Source organism: Anguilla anguilla, chromosome 18, assembly GCF_013347855.1.
Source record: "Anguilla anguilla isolate fAngAng1 chromosome 18, fAngAng1.pri, whole genome shotgun sequence".
In the NCBI taxonomy this organism is placed as follows: domain Eukaryota; kingdom Metazoa; phylum Chordata; class Actinopteri; order Anguilliformes; family Anguillidae; genus Anguilla; species Anguilla anguilla.
The window spans coordinates 3,435,538-3,455,615 of record NC_049218.1 but is presented as its reverse complement, the minus strand read 5'-3'; the positions used below and the strand labels follow the sequence as shown (position 1 = coordinate 3,455,615).

The window sequence follows — 20,078 nt, the reverse complement described above, 5'->3', positions numbered from 1 at the left end:
GTATTTGTGTCTGTGGTGCAGTTTTACAGGAGTCAAGGCTGTTATTCTTGTGCTTCCTGAGTCCAATCTGTCTTTTTTTTTTTTCTTGTCTTCTGCCCCGTGTAGATTCATCCCCGAGTACACCACAGCCCACGGACCCGGTACCGCCCCCTCCCCTGCCCCTGCCCCCGCCCCCTCTGTGGCCCCTGGCCAATAACGGCGAGGCGGGGAAGTACTGCTGCCTGTGTGGGGCCTGGTTCAACAACCCCCTGATGGCCCAGCAGCACTACGAGGGCAAGAAGCACAAGAGGAACGCGGCGCGGGCGCGCCTGCTGGAGCAGCTCGCAGGCAGCCTGGACACCCCTGAGGGCACAGGTCAGTGCCAGGTCATAGGTCACCATGGGGGTCATAGGACAGGAACAGGTCATAGGTCAGTATCAGGTGGACCCTGGGAAGAATAGCTGCTGCTTCTGCTGGAGCTAAATGAGATCATGACCAGGTCATAGGTCACCATGAGGTCATAGGTCAGGAAAAGGTCATAGGTCACCATAAGGTCATACACTAAGTCAGGAACAGGTAAGTATAGCTGCTGCTTCTGCTGGAGTTAATGGGGATCCTTATAAATGAAATGAGCTCAGGACAAGGTCATAGGTCAGTATGAGTTCAGGACAAGGTCATGGGTAAGTATGCGGTCAGGACCAGATTATAGGTCAGTATGAGGTCAGGACCAGGCCATAGGTCAGTATGTGGTCCGGACCAGGAAATAGCACAGGACAGATAAGCATCAGGTCATAGCGTAGTTGAAGGTGACAGGTCAGGGCTAGGTCATTGATCAATGTCAGGGCACAGGTCCTAATAAAGGGTAGGACTGGGTCTTATGGTCCGTACAAGGGCACAGAACTGTACCAAATCACAGGTCAGTACCAGGAAATAGTTTAGTATCAGTTCATCAGTCAGATCAATGTTCAGTACAATTCCAGTTTTATGGATCTTCTGGGCCTACGGATAATAATGTGGCAATGGACATTTTTATACTGTCCTAATATGGCACCACATATTCCTGTTACCAAATGTAGACTCCTGTAGTTAAGAAACAGAAATAGTTAAAGGAATGTAGGTGAAGATCTAGTAGGTGAGTATATGTGATAACCCTGAAAATGTGTGGTTGGCATCTTGGCCATGAAACCAGAATCCCAAGTCAGGCACTAACACGTCAGCCACAGACAAGCTAAAGTTATTTTCTCTATAGTGCACTTAACAAAGGAAATTTCACAATATATCTTGTGGAAACAATGTCAGTTATACCAGATGCAACTTCAGGGAGACAAAAGGTGCTGTTAGCAACAGGAAATAAATCTATTTAAGTGGCAAAGACACAATCAAACCAAGACTGATCTAAGAGAATGGGCCACTCTGAAGGAGACCCTTAGCGTAATATATAGTCAGGTATCTTAGGCTATTTGTTCTTGAGAAGAATAAAACTTCACATGTCAATGGTGGGGGGAAAAACAACACTTCCTTTTGACCCAGTAATACCAACCAATCCTCTACGTACCCCCCTCACCTCCCTCTACCAACCCTCTCGTCCCCTCCCTCTACCTACCCCCTCTGTCCCCTCCCGCGACCTACCCCCTCCGTCCCCCTCCTCTACCTACCCCCTCCGTCCCCTTCCTCTACCTACCCCAGTCCCCCCCCCAGACCCTCTCTCTACCTACCCCGGTCCCCCCCCCCCAGACCCTCTCTCTACCTACTCCACCCCCCTCTTCCCCTCCCTCTACTGTTTTGTCATTTGTAAATGATTACCGAAGTCTGGCTTTGAGAAGTGGCCTGTTAGGCTATGATAAGCCACAGTGATTCAGTGGTAAGCAGTCATATTGTAATGCTTAATGTAATGGATGTCATTTCACACTATCGAGATCTGGACAAAACAATATCATACATTATTAAGAACAACACCAACTGCTAACGGAATTGCTTTAATATTGATTCTCGATGACCTTACCTCCTGAATGCTGTAAAATATTTACATTTGCGAATAATATTGGGTTTCCTTCGCAGTTAGTATAAAATTAGCTATTTTTTAAATCTGGCACAAAATTGCACCTACTTCATCCAAAAGCTATTACAACAGAGTTCTGAATTTAGCACAGGAGCATGTTTTTTTATTTATTCATTATTTTACCAGGAAGCACCCACTGAGATTTACATCTCTTTTTCAGTGGAGAGCTGACATATGCAGTTACAGAAATACAATTAGATTCTGATCTGAGATCAGTTGCAAAAAGGCATCTGTTTTCTACACACTTTTACAGTTTACTCATTACATGACTGACACTCAGATGGCAAAGCAGTGACCTAACACGCTGCATTATTGGAGTAAAATGTGACTCTGTTTGCCCAGAAGAATACTGTGTGTTCAGTATGTGGAAGTAGCGTTCAGTATTGCCTTCAGACTTAGCTGCAGCTGACAGCCATTCCTGTGGGCGTTCTGTAAGGATTTAAAGTCAATATTGTGAAATGTAAGAAATTATTTGTGTGGTGAACCTGAACTGAATGTTAAGAGAAATGACTGAATCTCAATTACTTGGTAAGTTCGTAGTGTCTTTGCTACAGATGCGTGTGTGTGTGTGTGTGTGCGTGGGCGTGTGCGTGTGTGTGTGTGTGTATAGGCTTGCAGGTATGTGTGTGTGTGTGTGTGTGTGTGTGTATGTATGGTGTATTTCTAGTGGAATTCACTGCATATGCACATGTATTAAAGTATTTAATTTGTACTCTGATTATCTGTAGGTCCATATGTCTGTCTGTACCCACATAACTGACAGATTGTCTGACTGCACTTTGTCAGTAGCCTTAATGCTGGCTGCTCTGACTCTTAGGCAGGCTGTTGAGCAGCCTGTGCATTCAGATGGGCTCCTCCACTCTGGAGCTTACACAGTATCTAACGTTCAGCACGCACTCACACGCATACACACACACACGCTCTCTCTCTCACACACACACACACACACACACACACACACACACACACACTCTCACATACACACACACACACACACACACACACGTTCTCACACACACACACACACTTCACTCTGGAGCATACATGGTATCCACCATTCAGCCCAGACATTAAATCCTTCCACACACACAGGCGTGCACGCACGCACGCAGACACACACACAGAAACACAGGCACAAACACACACACACACACACACACATATACTATATCCCTGCTCTAATTCAGAGCCTTGGTGTGAGTTATGGGGCCGTGCGCTCTTTTCTGATTCAGCTTTTTGGCAGATGTTCCATCGTGAGTCAGTGCATGTTCGCGCACGCGGCATCGCTTTTGTCAAAGGCGATCGCAGCCTCTCCTGCCCTGCGTGGGGGGAATTAATGAGCCCGCTGACTGCCATGCCCAAACCTGCACACAATAGGCCCGATCTGGTCCTGCGTGGCCCCCTCCTGTACATGCTACAATAGGCCTGCTCTGGTCTTTTTGTGGCCCCCTCCTGTACATGCTACAATAGGCCTGCTCTGGTCTTTTTGTGGCCCCCTCCTGTACATGCTACTGTTAGCGGTGTTTGCATATTACAATCATTTCTCTTTCCATTAGTTAATCTAACTGGAACGTGTCTGTAGTACTATGAAGAAAAAAAACGCTCTCTGCTGTCCTTTCTTTACATTTCCTTACGATCGCTGTGCACAGAAGTTTGAGCGCGTCGTCTTCCGGGGCTCGAGTGAAGCGGTTCGCTCGGTCCTCCTCGCACGCCCGCTCACCGCTCTCTCACCTGCCCCCCCCCACCCCCAACCACCCCCCCACCCCCCCCCCGCCAAACCCCCGCCCAGGCTTCACCCAAATTTTGCCACATTTTAATTTTAAGGGGATTAAAGCGACGGCGGATGTCGCGGCGGATCAGATTATCGTCGTCGACGCCAACCGCAGCGCCACGGTTGCCGAGGGGCCTGGAACGCCGAATCGCTCGAGAGAGAGAGAGAGCGGCTTATTAAATCGCCCGGGCGATCTCGCGCGGATACGCCGGAGCGTGCCCCCCCCAGCCCCCCCCCCCCCCCCCCCCCCCCCCCCCCCCCCCCCGGTCTGTTACTCCACCACGCAGCTGTCTCTCCGTTGGCTTTTTGGACTCGGCTCGCGGAAGAGACAGGAACGGTTTTAATTAAAGCACGCCTGCTAGTGGAAGGAGAACCAAGGTAGCCTAATTACATAAAGAGCTCGTGCTGTCTCCAGCACGCCAAGGTTTCTCACAGGCAGATTCATTGTGTTATTTTTTTTCCACATGTACATCAAACACGTTGGCATCTCACTGTATTATTCATTCACTTGGAAGGGATGCGGTCTGAAAAAATGTTACTACTTACCTACTGCCAACATTCACTGTTTGGGCAATAATGAAAAAGAATGGAATGGTTGCAGAGTTGCCAAGGAGACGGCACTAGTGCATATTGACCTCATGCATGGTGAGGAAGATGATGAGGGAGATAAAGAAGAACCCAAGCCTCAAATTCAACCATAAAATGCCATCTCAATACCGACAGTATCTTTGGAAGGGTTGCAAAAAATAAATATTTTACTGAGAGCACATTCAAAGCCAGCAAAGTTTTTTATTTCTATGCAAGGGGCCACTTGGAATCAGCAGTTCAGCGAAAGTGGATGAAATGCAGAACGGAGTGGATGTGTTGGGTAATTTCAGACCTGTAGAGGTTTTCCTTTGAGCTGCTTGGTGGTGGAGATATGATGACCGTAGCAGTTTGATATCACTTCATATTAATTATGTGGTCGACAGCTCTCATCTTCTTCTTCATCATCTTCTTCTTCCCCGAGAGACTGTTGAACTAAGCTACCAAGTTTAAAGATAACATTCTTTCAATCACTCTGTATAAACATATGTAACTATTTTTTCAGTTCTTAGAACCTTAAGGTGGCTCCATTGGGCCTTCGGTTGATTCAGATTTTCAATCGTTTTTATTCCTGTTTTGGACGTAATCAAGTGCAGACTAGCGTCTAAAAATATGCGCTGTCATGCCTGCCAGATGTCACGGGTACAGACAAACCGCTGGATGCCCATCGACCGGTGCAGTCCCAAAGCACAATGATACCCTGCCAACCGCCACCACCAGCCCCCTCCCCCCCCTCCCCCCGCCCCCTCCCTGCACCTCTCAGTCTCTCAGAGATTTCCTCCCTGTTTCCTCCCTTCACTCTGTGGCCAAAGCCTTTTTTCTTCTTCACTTCCATCTATTTCTGTAGCCCCTTTGCAAACCCTTTAATTAGCCGCGTCTGCTCCCTCCGTTCACCGGATATTGGCACTGTTCACTGTCGCCCCCTGGAGGCCTGACTCAGATGGACGACGGGACCTAAAATTAAACCGCAAATCTGTACCAGTAATTTAAGACAGATCTTTTTTTTTTTTTCTTTTTTAAAGCAAATGGCATCTATTAGTGGCCTTTCCCTCATGTTCTCGGTCTGATGTGATCTAGTGTCTTGGAAATTAATATTTTATGGTAAAGAAAGATATATAGATACATTTAGCTGAATTTTAGCTGCCCTGTCTATGCACTGTTCAATAATTCAAAGACAGAAAGGAAATGGTGGGGAGGGGGGGGGGGGGGGGGAGGAATGGCAAAGTTGTAATCAATCATAGCTAATCAGTTTAAATCAGCCAACACTCAAGCAGTTATTATTCATAGTTTAAAAGAGACACAAGAGAGTCACATTTTCAGAGTACTTTTCATACAACACATGTAGTGTTAATGGCAAAAAAATAAACTTGGTAATGGCATGGTAACTGTCATTATGCCCTATCCGGTGGCAGTGGTTTAATGGTAAAATATTACATTGGGGGGCGGGGAGCTTGATTGACTCTACAGGGGTTCGGGGCATGATCTTCTGTGAGGGTTTTTCCAAAAAACTCTGACATTGATCATTTCTGAGAGTAGAAAATTACTTTATTAAACAATTACATGGATGTACTGAATGCATGCCAAAGCTTATAAAAAATCACTTCCAATAAACATGAAAAATTGAGGCTACATTGCAGAATAATCAGATTAAACCAAGGAACAATTCAAGTGAGACAAAACATGAAGTATTACAGCAGATATTAGATGTATGCTGTCAAATTAAATGCGCAGGCAAACACTGGCACTTGTTGGGAATAATTCAGCAATCGCCAGCGGCATGTGACACGTGTAGATCTTATCTCGTCGAATAAATTAAAAGGGACGCTGCTTATTTTGAATTCTAAACATCCTGAGTTTAATTAACAGTCATTAATGAACCTGCACAACTGGTGCTTGAAACAAGTGTTCTGTAAAAGGTCATAATGTTCTTAGAGGCTTTAAATTAACATTGCATTACATTTATTTGGCAGGCGCTTTTATCGAAAGCGACGTACATGGATGTCCCCAAGGAAAAAGAGTTTTATTTGAGTACACAGAGAATGCACTGAGTTAATGAGCAGTCCACGACACATTTATATGGTTTTTTTGTGTGAGTGTGTGTGTGTGTTTGTGAATGAACTGTGTGATATATTTTAGATATTTTTGATATTTTGCTCTTGCTTCTACGTAGTTGCTGCCTGCCATGTCACAAGAATTTCTTTGCTCAGAATGACCTGTGTTATACTGTGCACTTGACAAATAAAAACACTTTGACTTTGACTTTGTGTTTTTGTGTTTTCGTTGGGTAGTGAATAGTGATTATTTGTGCGTTTGTGGATGAACTGTGTTCTTATCAGGTAGTGTATTGTTTTTTCTTTGTGTGTGTTGGTGGACGAACTGTGTTTTCGTATTCTTTTCGGGTTGTGAATTGTGTTTGTTTTTGTCGGGGAGTAAGTTGTGTTTATTTGTGTGTTTGTATTTCCCCAGGCCTGCGTAGCAGTTACTCCTGCACGGTGTGTCATGTGATCCTGAACTCGATCGAACAGTACCACGCACACCTCCAAGGCTCCAAGCACCAAAACAAGTGAGTGACCCCACCAGCAGCCTCCCACCTGTTTCAGTCGGTAACTGTCCTGTTTCACTTCATTACGCTCCTATTTCTATGTACCTGGACACACTGACGTGATATAATAGTAATCCAATCCCGTTTGCTGAGCCCTGTGCTGTGAATCTCACCAAAAACTCTGCAGTGGCTTTTAAACGCAGTGAGCTCTATGCTCTTCGAAACGGTTTCAAGCCAAAGTGTAATCTTGCAAGCCTGCCAGCGTGTGCCATACAGCCACTACGGATGATTCAAAATGCTGCTTCCCGACTCATATTCATCCTTCCCAATTTCTCCCACGTCACTCCTCTGCTGAGGTCACTCCACTGGCTACCGGTCACTGCCAGGATCAGGTTCAAAGTCCTTACTTAGCATGATTAAATTAGGCTTTCGGGTTGTTGGAAAGACATTTATGTTAGATGTTATTTCATGACCTGTTTATTTTAATACACGGATCCTTCGTACAATATGACTGATGCGGACACCATCCTATTGTATTTTAAAAAGCAGACTCCTAAAAAGTGTTCAATTGTCAGGCTTAGCCCCGAGCGAAATCGTCAGGCCCTTACAACTTGTGCCACAGTCGGTAAGGCGGCAGACTTCAGAAGTCACGTCAGAAGTCACGTCCTCCCGTTTGATTGCTGGCCAGAAGACCTTCTGATCTGTGATCCCTTCTCCGTCCGTTACCCTCTCTGCTCCCTGCCATCTGAATAAAGCTAAATAAATAATAAAAATAGAAAAGGAGGGTAGTGGGATGCTCTGTGTGTGTGTGTGTGTGTGTGCGGGTGTGTGTGTGTGTGCGTGTGCGTGTGCGTGTGCGTGTGCGTGTGCGTGTGCGCGAGAGTGCGAGAGTGTGAGTGGTTCAGTTGTGGCGCACTCCTTTCCCTCAGCAGTGAGTGTAAGTTTCCTTTCAGAGCGCGTCTGCCGTTAGCGCGTCTGCCGTTAGCACGTATAGCTGGATGTATAATTGAAAGGAGCCCAGAAGGTGTGACTGACTGAAGCAGCGCCGCTGGGCTGAGTGTGGAGGAGCAGCGGGAGGCACTGGTGCGCACGGGCTCACCCGCCATTACCGCCACGCAGGGCCCGCGGTGTGAGCGCGCCGTGTGCCAGGGGGATTCTGGGAACGGGGGGGGGGGGGGGTTGTGAAGCGCTGCGCTTTTCAAGGTGCTGGGGAATCTCAGTCGGGTGCTATGCTGTTAAAGCCTGGGTTTTCTAGAGGGTGTCCTTGAAGCTACTGTAGGGGGTCCCTGGCCAGACTTGATATGCACTCACTGTTCAAATATTTGGGAAAATATTTCAAAATATGGCTGCACGTGGTTCCTTGGTCCTCAATGCTCTGGTTCTGCGTTTGCTACACTCTGTAACCTGGTCCTTAGTACCCTGGTCCAACGTTAGCTATACTCTGTAACCTGGTCCTGAGTACCCTTGTTCTCTGGGATAGCCGGTATCTTTTTTGCTCTTTTACGTCCTTGTTGATGTATATCCAGCTGTATTACTATTCGTCGCAGTGTCTCCACAGCACCATTGTTTCTAATTGAATGAGTTGGGAGCTGCATAAATCGAGCGAGCTTTGTATACGGTAGCAATGTAAATTAGGCCGTGCCCAAACAGATTTACAGTACAAATATTGTTACAATAACAAACATTCTTGCGTGGTTTTAACGGCTCCATGGCAGCTGCTGCCTAATTTAGCCGTGCCGCTGAGGGGGGAGGGGGGAGATCCGTGAGTAACGGGCGGAATCTGAAAAGGTGAGCGGCGTGGTTACAGGTGCAGCCGACGGGTCCCTGCGCAGACGGTGGGATGTTACCTCGACAAAAGCTGTGCGGCCAGAGGGGGGAGATGCATGCTGGGGTTAGATAGCCCCCGGGGAAGCGTTTTCTCCCGCGCACACGCACAGGGACGGTGACGACTCGAGTACGTTTCTGAGTGAACTGGTCCTGGCCCGCTCTCCTCTGCCTGCTCTCCTCTGCGTGAGAGATCGCTCAGATCAGACTGTGGTGGAGAACCGGGTCACCGAAAAGTCCTCTTCCACCAGACCTGTCTTTCTCTGTCCTGGTTGTGTGGGTGCTGGTGTCCTGGCTGATTGGTTGTGTGGGTGCTGGTGTCCTGGCTGATTGGTTGTGTGGGTGCTGGTGTCCTGTCTGATTGGATGTGTGGGTGCTGGTGTCCAGGCTGATTGGTTGTGTGGGTGCTGGTGTCCTGTCTGATTGGATGTGTGGGTGCTGGTGTCCAGGCTGATTGGTTGTGTGGGTGCTGGTGTCCTGTCTGATTGGTTGTGTGGTTGCTGGTGTCCTGTCTGATTGGTTGTGTGGGTGCTGGTGTCCTGTCTGATTGGATGTGTGGGTGCTGGTGTCCAGGCTGATTGGTTGTGTGGGTGCTGGTGTCCTGTCTGATTGGTTGTGTGGGTGCTGATGTCCTGGCTGGTGTGGGTGCGTTGGTGAAGGTCACTGGGCTGCTGAAACCATTCGGGCGAGCACTCTCCACTCTTCCTCCCTCTCTCCGCTCCCCCCCCCCCCACCCCCACCCCCCCTGGCTGTTATCTCCCCTCCTATTCCAGGAGCCGGAGTCTGGCCCGGTGTGATTAGGGGGGCGCTATCAGGGGGAAAGGGAAAATGAGGAGTTTCCCCCGAGGCCGGTAGATCAGTCCTGAGAGGCTCATGGGCTCTGACCCGCGCTCTGTTTCCCTGTCAGTGCCCCGCGTGGGTTTTACTGCACACCGCCACACCGCCATCGCCACCGTACCACCATACCGCCGTACCGCCGCTGCCGTCGACGCTGCGGTGCTCGGGCTGGATAAGGAAGTGATTTAGTGCCGGGCCGGGGCGGCACAGAACTGCTGACAGTGGAGCGTTTTACTGCAAATTGCTAAGATGGCAGGGAATGGCAGGAGTGTGGAGGAGCACTTGCCGGTTTTTGGGCTTCCGGAAATTTCTGACCATGAGGGGGTGGTGGGGTGTGGGGGGCCGGAGGGGTGGTGCAGACTGGAAAACACCAGAGCCCCCCCACACCTGTCCCCAGGACCTGGTCGATGAAATGACACCAGGAATGGGCAGTATTGCAAATGTATTGCATGTACTGGGAACATTAGCATTTCTCTATTTCATATGTTTTTTGGGCTGCTCACCACTTTTCTGTTTGGTGTTTGCCTCTGTGCAACTTGTAAAGTCACCTGTGCCATGACCATTTTGATTGTAGTTCATGGATTTATTTATTCTGTGGTATTTTGTGTTTTGTTCCAGTTCATTTTAGTGTAGTTTGATGTGTTAGGCGTTCCTTGGTGTTTCTGAGTGGCCTCACATTGAGGAGGATCAAGGAGGAGGTAGGGCGGTGTGGCCCAGTGCAGTCTGGCATTAGTCTGGCCTTGCCTGCTCAGGAGGAGGCTCACAGGGATGGTGCAGGGGGAAATTCCAGAAATTGCCTCTATCGATCAAATAATGTGATGTAATCAAAGCATCAAAGCTACCCACTGTCCTCTTTAGATCTCCTTGCCATGGTATCGATTCCTGGGGCTGCCTGGAACAAGATGGGGGGTGGGGGGAAGGGGGGGTGTTCCGGTTCAGTGCCCTCTGCCCAGCCAAATAATCACTTCCATGCGCTCTTATTATGATGACCAGGCCTCTGGGGACTGTGTAAGGTTCAGAGGTAGGTCTGAGGCCTCCCCACTTCATAATAAGAGCACGTGTGGGTAGAACCATGCCAGCAGGCCCAGAGGGACTCAGGTGAAATGGCTGCAGCGGTCCCACGTACACAGGGAACCACCTGCAGGAGCGTGGTTTCGTCTCCCCAGTACAGGCACTGAATATTTACAGCCTCTGGGATGTGGAGTTTAGTTTAAAAAAAAATATTGTCTCTGTCTGGGGTTTGTAATCACATGAATAATCAGTTGAAAACAACAGCAGGAGATATGTCCTCGGGGAAAGGCAGGTGTGAATTTGAGGCTTGGTAGTGTTGCTTTCCTGTTAAAAAATAAAAAATTTAAAAACACAATCATACAGTTTTGACTCTTCACTGGAAAGAAAAAAAAACTCCAGGCTGAAAATGCAGAGAATGGTAAACTGAGAATATTGCTCATTTGGTTCCTCATTCAAAATTTACACTCTTGCTCTGTTGTTCACATTTTAAAAGCCAGAGGCCTTTGTTTAAAAACAGTGCATTGTGGGATTGCTAGTTCTCTGGCTCCAAAGGTTCTATTCTTTCAAGTCCACAATCATTAAAACCATTGCTTTGATACCAAAATGTGCTACACCCCATTTTAAAAGTTGTCCAACAATCCCATAGTGCATTGGTCTGTTGTGTTTTAAAAATAAAGTCTGAAGAACAAAGTCCTAAGCCTTTTAAAACGGGAATAATAAAAAGTTTGCTATTTCGAAACAAGAGAAAAAATGAGTTATTCTTCATATACCATGCTCTGCATTTTGAGTTTGTTTTTTCTCTAGTGGGAATTCCTTTAATAATTAAACCATGAAGCCAGACAGAGAATGCATCCGGTGTCCAACACTGTCTGCAGTTGTGTGATTAGTTATTTTTTGTGTCGTTTTGATTAATTGGCGAGTTCATTCTTTCTGCTGTGGTGCATTAAACCCCGGCTGAGGTAAGTAGGCGGTAAATGCCGCAGTCAGACAGGACACAAGCAGTGTCTCCCTTCCCCATAAGACACGGGCGTAATATTTCATATAGTAATGGAATTATTCACGATCCTGAACGCACGGAGAAGAACGCGTAGACAGTGTAGAGTTTCTCCAGGCGAGAGCGCAGAGCTAGAGAAGAGGCACTGGTGGGTATTTTTACAGGAATGAGGAGCCCCCCCCCTCCCCTCCCCCAGAACAGGGGAATGAGCACCGGGTCAAGCACTGGCTCCAGGGAGCAGATTTACTTGGGGGCTGGCATCCTGGCTGCAGTCACTCAGCTTAGCCCCCAGTGCAGGGATTCTGCTCTGTGAACACAAAGCTGACTGCGGCCGCCTCTGCTGTCAGTCTAACCTGAGTTTATTTAACCTGACAGTTTAAACGGAGTTTAGTTTAACCTGAGTTTATTTAGCCTAACTGTTTAACCTGAGTTTAGTTTAACCTGACAGTTTAACCTGACTTTAGTTTAACCTGAGTTTATTTAGCCAAACTGTTTAACCTGAGTTTAGTTTAACCTGATAGTTTAAATGGAGTTTAGTTTAACCTGACAGTGTAACCTGACTTTAGTTTAACCTGAGTTTAGTTTAACCTGATAGTTTTAATGGAGTTTAGTTTAACCTGACAGTGTAACCTGACTTTAGTTTAATCTGAGTTTACTTAGCCTAACTGCTTAACCTGAGTTTAGTTTAACCTGACAGTTTAAACAGAGTTTAGTTTAGCCTAACTGCTTAACCTGAGTTTAGTTTAACCTGACAGTTTAAACGGAGTTTAGTTTAACCTGACAGTGTAACCTGACTTTAGTTTAACCTGACTTTAGTTTAACCCTTTTTCAAGGATCCATCACAAACTTGTAACCTCTAAATTGCTTGTTACCCAGTAACTTACCCGTCACCACGTTCCCCATGATTATATAAATCACAGCATGGTGTACGTATCAGGAGCACAGCAGTCCTGAGGTGATGATTTAGCCCCAGGAAAACAGCCTCAAGCTCCCTCTGCCCTCCAGGCTTGCCATCTATTGTTGCATGCATATGCCGTGTCATGATTTATATCTACATAATCCGTAAATAAATCGTGTAACTTATGCATTTATGACATTATTGCATTATTGCTGCCTCTGCAGCTTTAAACGCTTGCCTGTTTGCTCTTTGTAAGCCATACTGAAGTGGTTGCAGTGTCTTGCCCAAGGTTAAAAGAGTCAACTGTTCCAAATGCAAGTCAGACCCTCTTGTATTATTATCTCAAGAGCTGTACGGACTACACCACATGCTGTTCAAATGATAGTGTACAAAAATTCCCACAGGGCAGTTTAGATTGTATAGCTTCTACTGCCTGCTGTTCCCTCTCTCTCTCTCTCTCTTTCCCCTCTCTCTCTCTCTCTCTCTCTCTCTCTCTCTCTCTCTCTTCCTCTCACTCTCTCTCCCTGTTCTCAGTCTTATTTTGGAGGTGTCCGGTGGTGACGCCCTGCTTTAAAAATCATGCCTTATTGGAACGGTCATTCCTTAGCCCTTTAAGCTGTTCGATCACAAATATGTGATCAGAGTGTTCTTAGCTGAACATTCTAATGCTGATGTCACAATCACTACTGGTAATTGAAAACAATCATGTTCTAGAACACTGACTTAGAATGTTGGGGGGGGAAAAACATTCCAAAAAACCTGCTCTTCAAAGGGTTGAATAACACTGCATCCATGCCTTCCTCCTACTCTGGCTGCTGTTGGCCTGCATCCGCGTTCAGACTGCCGATTGGGTCCCACGCGGCAATGTTTGGCAGGGCCAGGCTTTAGGAGTAGCGAGGGGTGGTTTGCCCTTCTCTTTATTCATAAAGATTTCAGCAGCCAGCACTGTGGGGGGGGGGGGGGGGCGGGGGATGTCTCTGATCAGGAACAGAGAAGTACAACCTTCAGCACAGCATCCGCAATCCTCCATCCTCCACCCCCCACCTCCATCTCAAAAGCACAACCTCTGTCCTCCACTAGCTCAGGGTGGTTGCCAAGGTGACCGTTACTCACAGTCGAGTTGGTTTGAGGGGTTGGGGGGATGGGGATTGGGGGGGGGGGTTTGTTTGGCCTTCAAAGGTCAGTTGACGCTCGCCATCTGCACCGCTCCCAGCAGCGAGCACGACGCGCGTCCCACTGCAGGATCTGGCAACCTCTCTGCAGCCTCTCTGCAGCCGTCTGCAGCCTCTCTGCAGCCTCACTGCAGCCTCTCTGCAGTCTCTCTGCAGTCTCTCTGCAGCTTTTCTGCAGCCTCTCTGCAGCCGTCTGCAGCCTCTCTGCAGCCTCTCTGCAGCCGTCTGCAGCCTCTCTGCGGTCCGGTCTTAGAGGGGAGCGCTGGTTCCGCTAGCTCTTCAGTGCTTCAGGCTCGTGGGCTAGGCTTGAGCGTCTCCACCGCAACCGTGGCAACAAGCAGAGCAATTCAGTGCCATACACCTGCCCAATTGTTTACAATGGAACCAATTTTTTTTTTTTTTTTTACAAACTTCTGCAAACTGCCTTCTACGAATTTAACCGATGTCTTAAGCTGGTCTGTCCCTGTCTTGACTATCACTGCTCCAGTGAATACTGACTGTAGAGCCTGAAGTGTCTCTAAATCTCACGGTCTGTCTGGCTGTCTGGGCTCCAGGTTAACTCACCTCTCTTGGTTTCTTGCTGACTTGAGGTGGAAACTGAGACCGGCAGACCGTGTGGCCCTCCAGGACCTTGGATGGGGAACCCTCGTCCAAAACACACACCTTATTACACACGCACACACACACACAAACACACCTTATTACACACGCGCACACACACACACACCTTAATACACACATACACGCACACCTCTTATTTTCATAAAACAGTCACACCTTATTACAACTCTTATTTTCATAAAACAATCACACCTTATTACAACTCTTTTTTCATAAAACAATCACACGTTATTACTGCTCTTATTTTCATAAAACAATCACACCTTATTAGAGCTATTATTTTCATAAAACAACCATACCTTATTACAACTTTTTTCATAAAACAATCACACCTTATTACTGCTCTTATTTTCATAAAACAATCACACCTTATTAGAGGTCTTATTTTCATAAAACAATCACACTTTATTACAAGTCTTATTTTCTTGTCTCGCCCCCTCCAGTTTTCTGGTGCAGCATCAAAGCCACAAATTGAAAATGGCAATTAAAGGAATTACTGCAATTACCGCCCCCCCCGCCCCTGCCCCCGCCCCAAGGCCAGCCAGAGAAACGGATTTGTCCATGCATGTGTGTATTTCTCATCACGTGGTAATTATTGGGGGGCGTACATGTAACCCTGTCAGGGGTCCCCGTGGATGTGAAACTGGGTATGGGTGAGGGTGACCCTGAGATACCTCTCTGCAGTGCCCCCCCCCCCCCCCCCCCCCCCCCCCCCCAGCTCTGTGCTGCCAGGCCCTCCCTGCTCAGCCCTGCAGGGGCAATTTGTACCTGTAACTCCCACCTATCAATACAATATCAATTCCTCTAAAAGTAGCAGGACAGTCGTTTGTTTTCCTGTCAGGGGCTATCGAGCGCTTGTGGTCTTTTTTGGGTTCAGCCTGTCAGTGTGGCCTTCGCTAAATAGAGATGGAGAAGAGGAGAGACAAGGCAAGACTGATAGCATTGGCTGCCGAGCGTCACATGGACACCTCCATCCATTCTGTCCGTCAATTCTCAAGAAGGCTACCGCACTGGAACCATGACGACCATTTGAAAATAAGCCAACTGCAAATCACGTGTAATTCTGGCTGCCCTATTTGGAGTACAGATCTTTGACTGCTGGATTCACTTCTCATAGCTAGCTGTGCTATTTGTTAGATATGTGAGATATGGATGGAAAAAATTTACCACAGTCATAATTATGTTCTTGACTGTAATTTTTTTTAAATGACAGCTACTGTAATTACCAAAAACTGTTAAAAGTAGTTTGTATTACTGAAACTGGTTTTATTTTGGGAATTCTATTTATACTGCAGAGTAAATTTTTAAAGAAGGTTGTGAGAGACTTACTGTGAAAGCATTGCATTAATTAGGAGGCTTCTGGACTATTTAAAGACATGACTGTTCACACTTCATTTAAAAGCCTTCCAATTAAGCAGAGCTCTACTTCGCCTGAGGTAAAATGTTTTGTGTTTTATACATTTTACACCTTAATGCTGTAATATAGAGTACATAAAGTATCCATACGCAGGTAATTACATATGCGGACTAAAATATTATCATGTGATGTGTACTGAGCTTGTAAAAATGTTTTTTTCACAGTATTAAAACTGTGGAGGCATCCAGTTTTTATTAGCCAGTGTCACTTTGACAAACCTACAATGACAATTACCTGGAAATTTATCATATACAGTCAATATATTCCAAAATTTCAAGCCAGAACATGTCATAATTTTCACGTTTGGACTGAATACACATGCCATGGGTTTCTTTATGTAAAATCCTTAATTTAACCTGGGAAGGACCATTAAGAACATGTTTCTCTTTGTCAAAGATACCCTGGGAAAGAGAGAGCAGTTGAGAAAGTGGGGAGTCGGAGAGAGAGAACAGGGGTAAAGCCCCTGGAGCAGTTGGGTTAAGGGCCTCGCTCAAGGGCCCAACGGCAGAGTTCTTTCTTGTAGGGTCCCAAGTTCCCCAATCTCTCCAGGTACAAGTCAGCGTCCCTTTATGCCCACCAGGGGCTCAAACCAGCAACTCCACTACCCTGCCCCTATTACTGTGTGACTGAGGTGTCTGGAGACTGTCTGGTGATTAACCGCTCTCTAAATGATTAAGAAGGAGTCCACTGACAGGCATGTATCAGGAGCTCTGACTGTCTTTTTTTTTTTTTTTCCCAGCTTGAAGCAGCACCAGCAGTAGTGGATCAAGTGGAAAACTGGTGGAGGCTCTTCCAGTGAGGCCTGGAGGATCATCGGAGGAGTTAATTGGGTGCTTTCGGACACGCCCACTATGATGTCACAAAGGTCGTCCCTGATGCCTCTGAACTTCTCGCTCAGCCTTCCGTGTCTGTTTCTACGACGACAGGCGGCAGCATCAACAGGCTTTCTGGAATGTTGAGGTGCTGCTAGGGGAAAGAAAAAATAATCATGGCCCTTATGTGACTGCAGTCCTTAATTGATGTCATTCGTGTTACCAAAAAAAAAAAAAACTTTGAGAATAATGATAGTCATAGGAACACGTAGAAGCCAGCCTGGAGTGGCTGGTGGTGGTGTTGTGTGAGTGTTTTTAACAGGTCCGTCAGTAATCTGCACTCTGTGGACGGTGGTTTCACGTGCAAATGTTTGGCTCAGGTTCAGTCGCAGAGACTGGGATTTCGGCGCAAAGTGGAAGTGCACCAGTTTCAAACCCTGCGGTGTTCTTCGGTGTGTACTGACGTTTCAGAATGCCTGCTTGCCTGCCACGTATCAGCTCAGCTCACAGAGCAGAACCTGCTTCACCTTTCCTGCGTTTCTCTGCCCAGTTTGACCTCTGACCCCCAGCCTACAGCCACCCTGGACACCTCACCCGGAGCCGTGACCAATCAGAGGCCTCTCCTGCGGCTTCTTCCCGCTGACTGCAGCTCACAATCAGGCGATACGCGCTCCTGAAGTTCTGCAGATCGCTGACTGAAGTGGAGCTTGATGTCATGTAAAAAAAAAAAAAAAAATTATAATTTTTTTAAAAGCCTGGTGGGTATTATTTTGCCGGGAAAAAAAAATCGCAGTCCATTTTTGTTTGCTCGTTGCTAGAGAGCATGTCACAGGAGCTTGCGTTGCAAATGAGAAATTCATCGTTTTCGTGCAGGGAAGCAGTATTTTGCAAATAGTCTCTTGCCGAGATTGTCCCATCAAAACGATACACTTTGCGCAGTGTGAAATGCTGCAGCTGTCAAGAATCAGCATATTCATGCCCCTGGTTTTTAATTAAGTGAAATAATCTGTACATATGCCTTGAAAATGATCCGACTTGCCAAAGCTCAAAGCGAGGACACAAAAATAATGCCTGACACTACGTACAAATCTTTCCGCTCATCATAATTAATGCTTAGTTGGTGTTTTTTTTTTTTTTTTTTTTTTTAGATGAAGTTCACAATATCCAGTGTGATATGTAAGAGATGAATAATAAATTGATATTACTTTGTGTGATTGGACAGAATTCATCTCCGGAGTTTAAATGTAAACCTATGAGGAAAAAGGCAAAAGGATTGCATTTAAAAGAGCTAGATTTATTTATTTATTTATTTGTTAGTTTATTTATTTATTAAATTAGCAGGGGCCATGCACAATAGCCATCATTTTTACTGGTATATCTATGTAAAAACTTGGCGGAGTTAGCAAACGCGCTACTTTTCATTTGCAGTCGCTGACGCCATACTGCAGCACATTTAGTGTGCGTTCATAAACGCGTTTAATTTGTGCGAACAGCTGTGCTTCCTGGAGCTCCCCCGCACTGAGGGACGACTGTTTTATGAATTATAAATACACATCGCAGAGGAGGGGTACGGTTTATGCAAACACACGTCTAACCGCCTCGCCGGTCACTTTTTAATAAGTCTCAGCGGTGAAAAGAAATGCTTTGTTTGAGATGGGCAATGCACAATTGAGTATGCACAATTATGACTGTAAAAACTTATGTTTTTCACTTGTGGTTGTAAAACCGAGGTGTTAAAATGCACAGTAAAATGCTCAGTGTTAAATTAAATTGTGCAGTACGGCTAACCAAACAACTTTGCTGACACACGTTGCCATTTCAAATCAGTCTGCTCCTGTGGGAATCTTAATTTCGTTCCGATGCTTTCAATGCTTTTATAAACCAGCGGTGAATTTACTGTCTGACCTTTAATCCTGACCCTTTACAGCCTGACCCCATGTAAATGCGTCTGCCTACAGAACACAAATACTGTATCGTTTGTTTAAAATAATGGTCGCTGGTCAAGCAAGGGTATTCATGAAAATAAGTAAATAATTATATATGAAGGGCTTATTTAGTTGGAATTGTGTATTACTATGCCGTGGGTTTTTAAGTGAAGTTTAAAATGAGGTTGGAAACGTAAGGTACAGATTGTACTGTGCACATTTGTAAATTCACTCAATATATATTTTCTCTTTGAAAATTAAAACTTTGTCTATTGCCTTTTTTTTTTTTTTTGGTCCTTCAGCGAAAGTGCTTCGGTCGAATTTTAAAGTCAAGTTGTGTATCTTGAGCCATTGACAGTCTCTCTTTGATATTTTCAAAGGCTTGTGGGTAGCTTGTGATTGCTGGGATGTCCATCACAACCCCAAGGGTTCAGTTCACACAAGGGAAGATGGCAGCATTCAGAAGACAGCTGCACAAAAATGTTTTGATGATGTCATCAAGAGTGGACACAGATTCAGGAAGAAGGTAACACAAGGAACCTAGTGGTTTTCTCTGCACGGAGGAGCCCTGTTTAAAAATAAAAATAAAATAAGGTTTTGCAATGATCAACACATTTCTGTTCTGCAGAGAGAAAGCTGCCGTAATCCAAACCTGCGTGTACGGCCTGGTCAGGTCACAAGGCGATGTGTCTGCTCTCCCCAGTCCAGTTTTAGTGGAGCGAGGTGACCTACTCTAATTGATTAATACAGATGTGAATGTGACCTGTGACCTCACATAAGTTATTGGAAGGCAGTTTTGGAAGGCTTTTAAAGGATTTTTGTTCACTCCCTGGCAGGTGTTGGTCATAGTGTGCAGTTGGCCATCCATGACTTCACTCATGAGTATTGTTGTCAGGGTGTGCGGTACGCCTCCTGGACACGGTATGCACAGCTGGAATAGAACCAGGGTGGTGCATGTCATATTTTGTGCAGATGGCGTATCATAAACTGTGGTTGTTAGAAGACAAAAGATGATGTCTAATGTGAAATGGCAAAAAAAAAAATGGCCAATTCCATGTGCAGGCCCACCGCGTGTCTTGCTCGTGCCCTGGACAAGACGATCTCAAAAGGCCATAATGCTGAGTGCTGTTACCGTGGAGATGAAGAGGCGCTTGCTCGGTCAGGAGCTACGCACGGCGTTTGGTCATCTACACCTGCACAGGATCTCCAGGTACGCCTCCTTTTCACTGCCTTTTCAAACCCCCAGGTGGGTCACCGGTGATGGTTCAAGTGAACGGTTTTGGTCCTGCCCCAACATGTTCAAGTAATGAACAAAAACATATATATATTCTCAGCAATATCATGTTCATGACAAGAGCATGGCCTACCAGCTAAGGCGTATTATGATAATGCCATTTGCTGACTGCTCACGAACCAGTTTTATTCCTTCGTTCGACAGACAGCAGGGTTGCCGTTGCACGCTCAGTGCTGAGCGAGCTGTTTCCACAGTATATTCACTCATAGCGAAGTTGCGTTGCACTTTGTTTTGGTGACTCCACTTAAACTTGCCTCTACGCTTTTGATTGTGTTTGTTTCTATTGTCCTGCCCCATTGACTGAAAGCTAAATCGTGCTGTGCTAGCATAGTTTTAT

General features: G+C 46.2%; 1 protein-coding gene across 4 annotated transcripts in view; it reads left to right on the top strand.

Moving 5' to 3' along the window:
- Nucleotides 1–17,277, top strand: part of LOC118217650 (zinc finger matrin-type protein 4-like) — a 98,366-nt gene extending 81,089 nt beyond the window's left edge. For all 4 annotated transcript variants that reach the window (XM_035399588.1, XM_035399587.1, XM_035399589.1 and 1 more), the window contains 3 exons: nt 106–354; nt 6,861–6,957; nt 16,450–17,277. In XM_035399588.1, the coding sequence (XP_035255479.1) occupies nt 106–354; nt 6,861–6,957; nt 16,450–16,471 (368 nt within the window). In that variant the 3' untranslated portion in view covers nt 16,472–17,277. The remainder of the gene's footprint in view (nt 1–105; nt 355–6,860; nt 6,958–16,449) is intronic.
- The last annotated feature ends 2,801 nt before the right edge of the window (nt 17,278–20,078 follow it).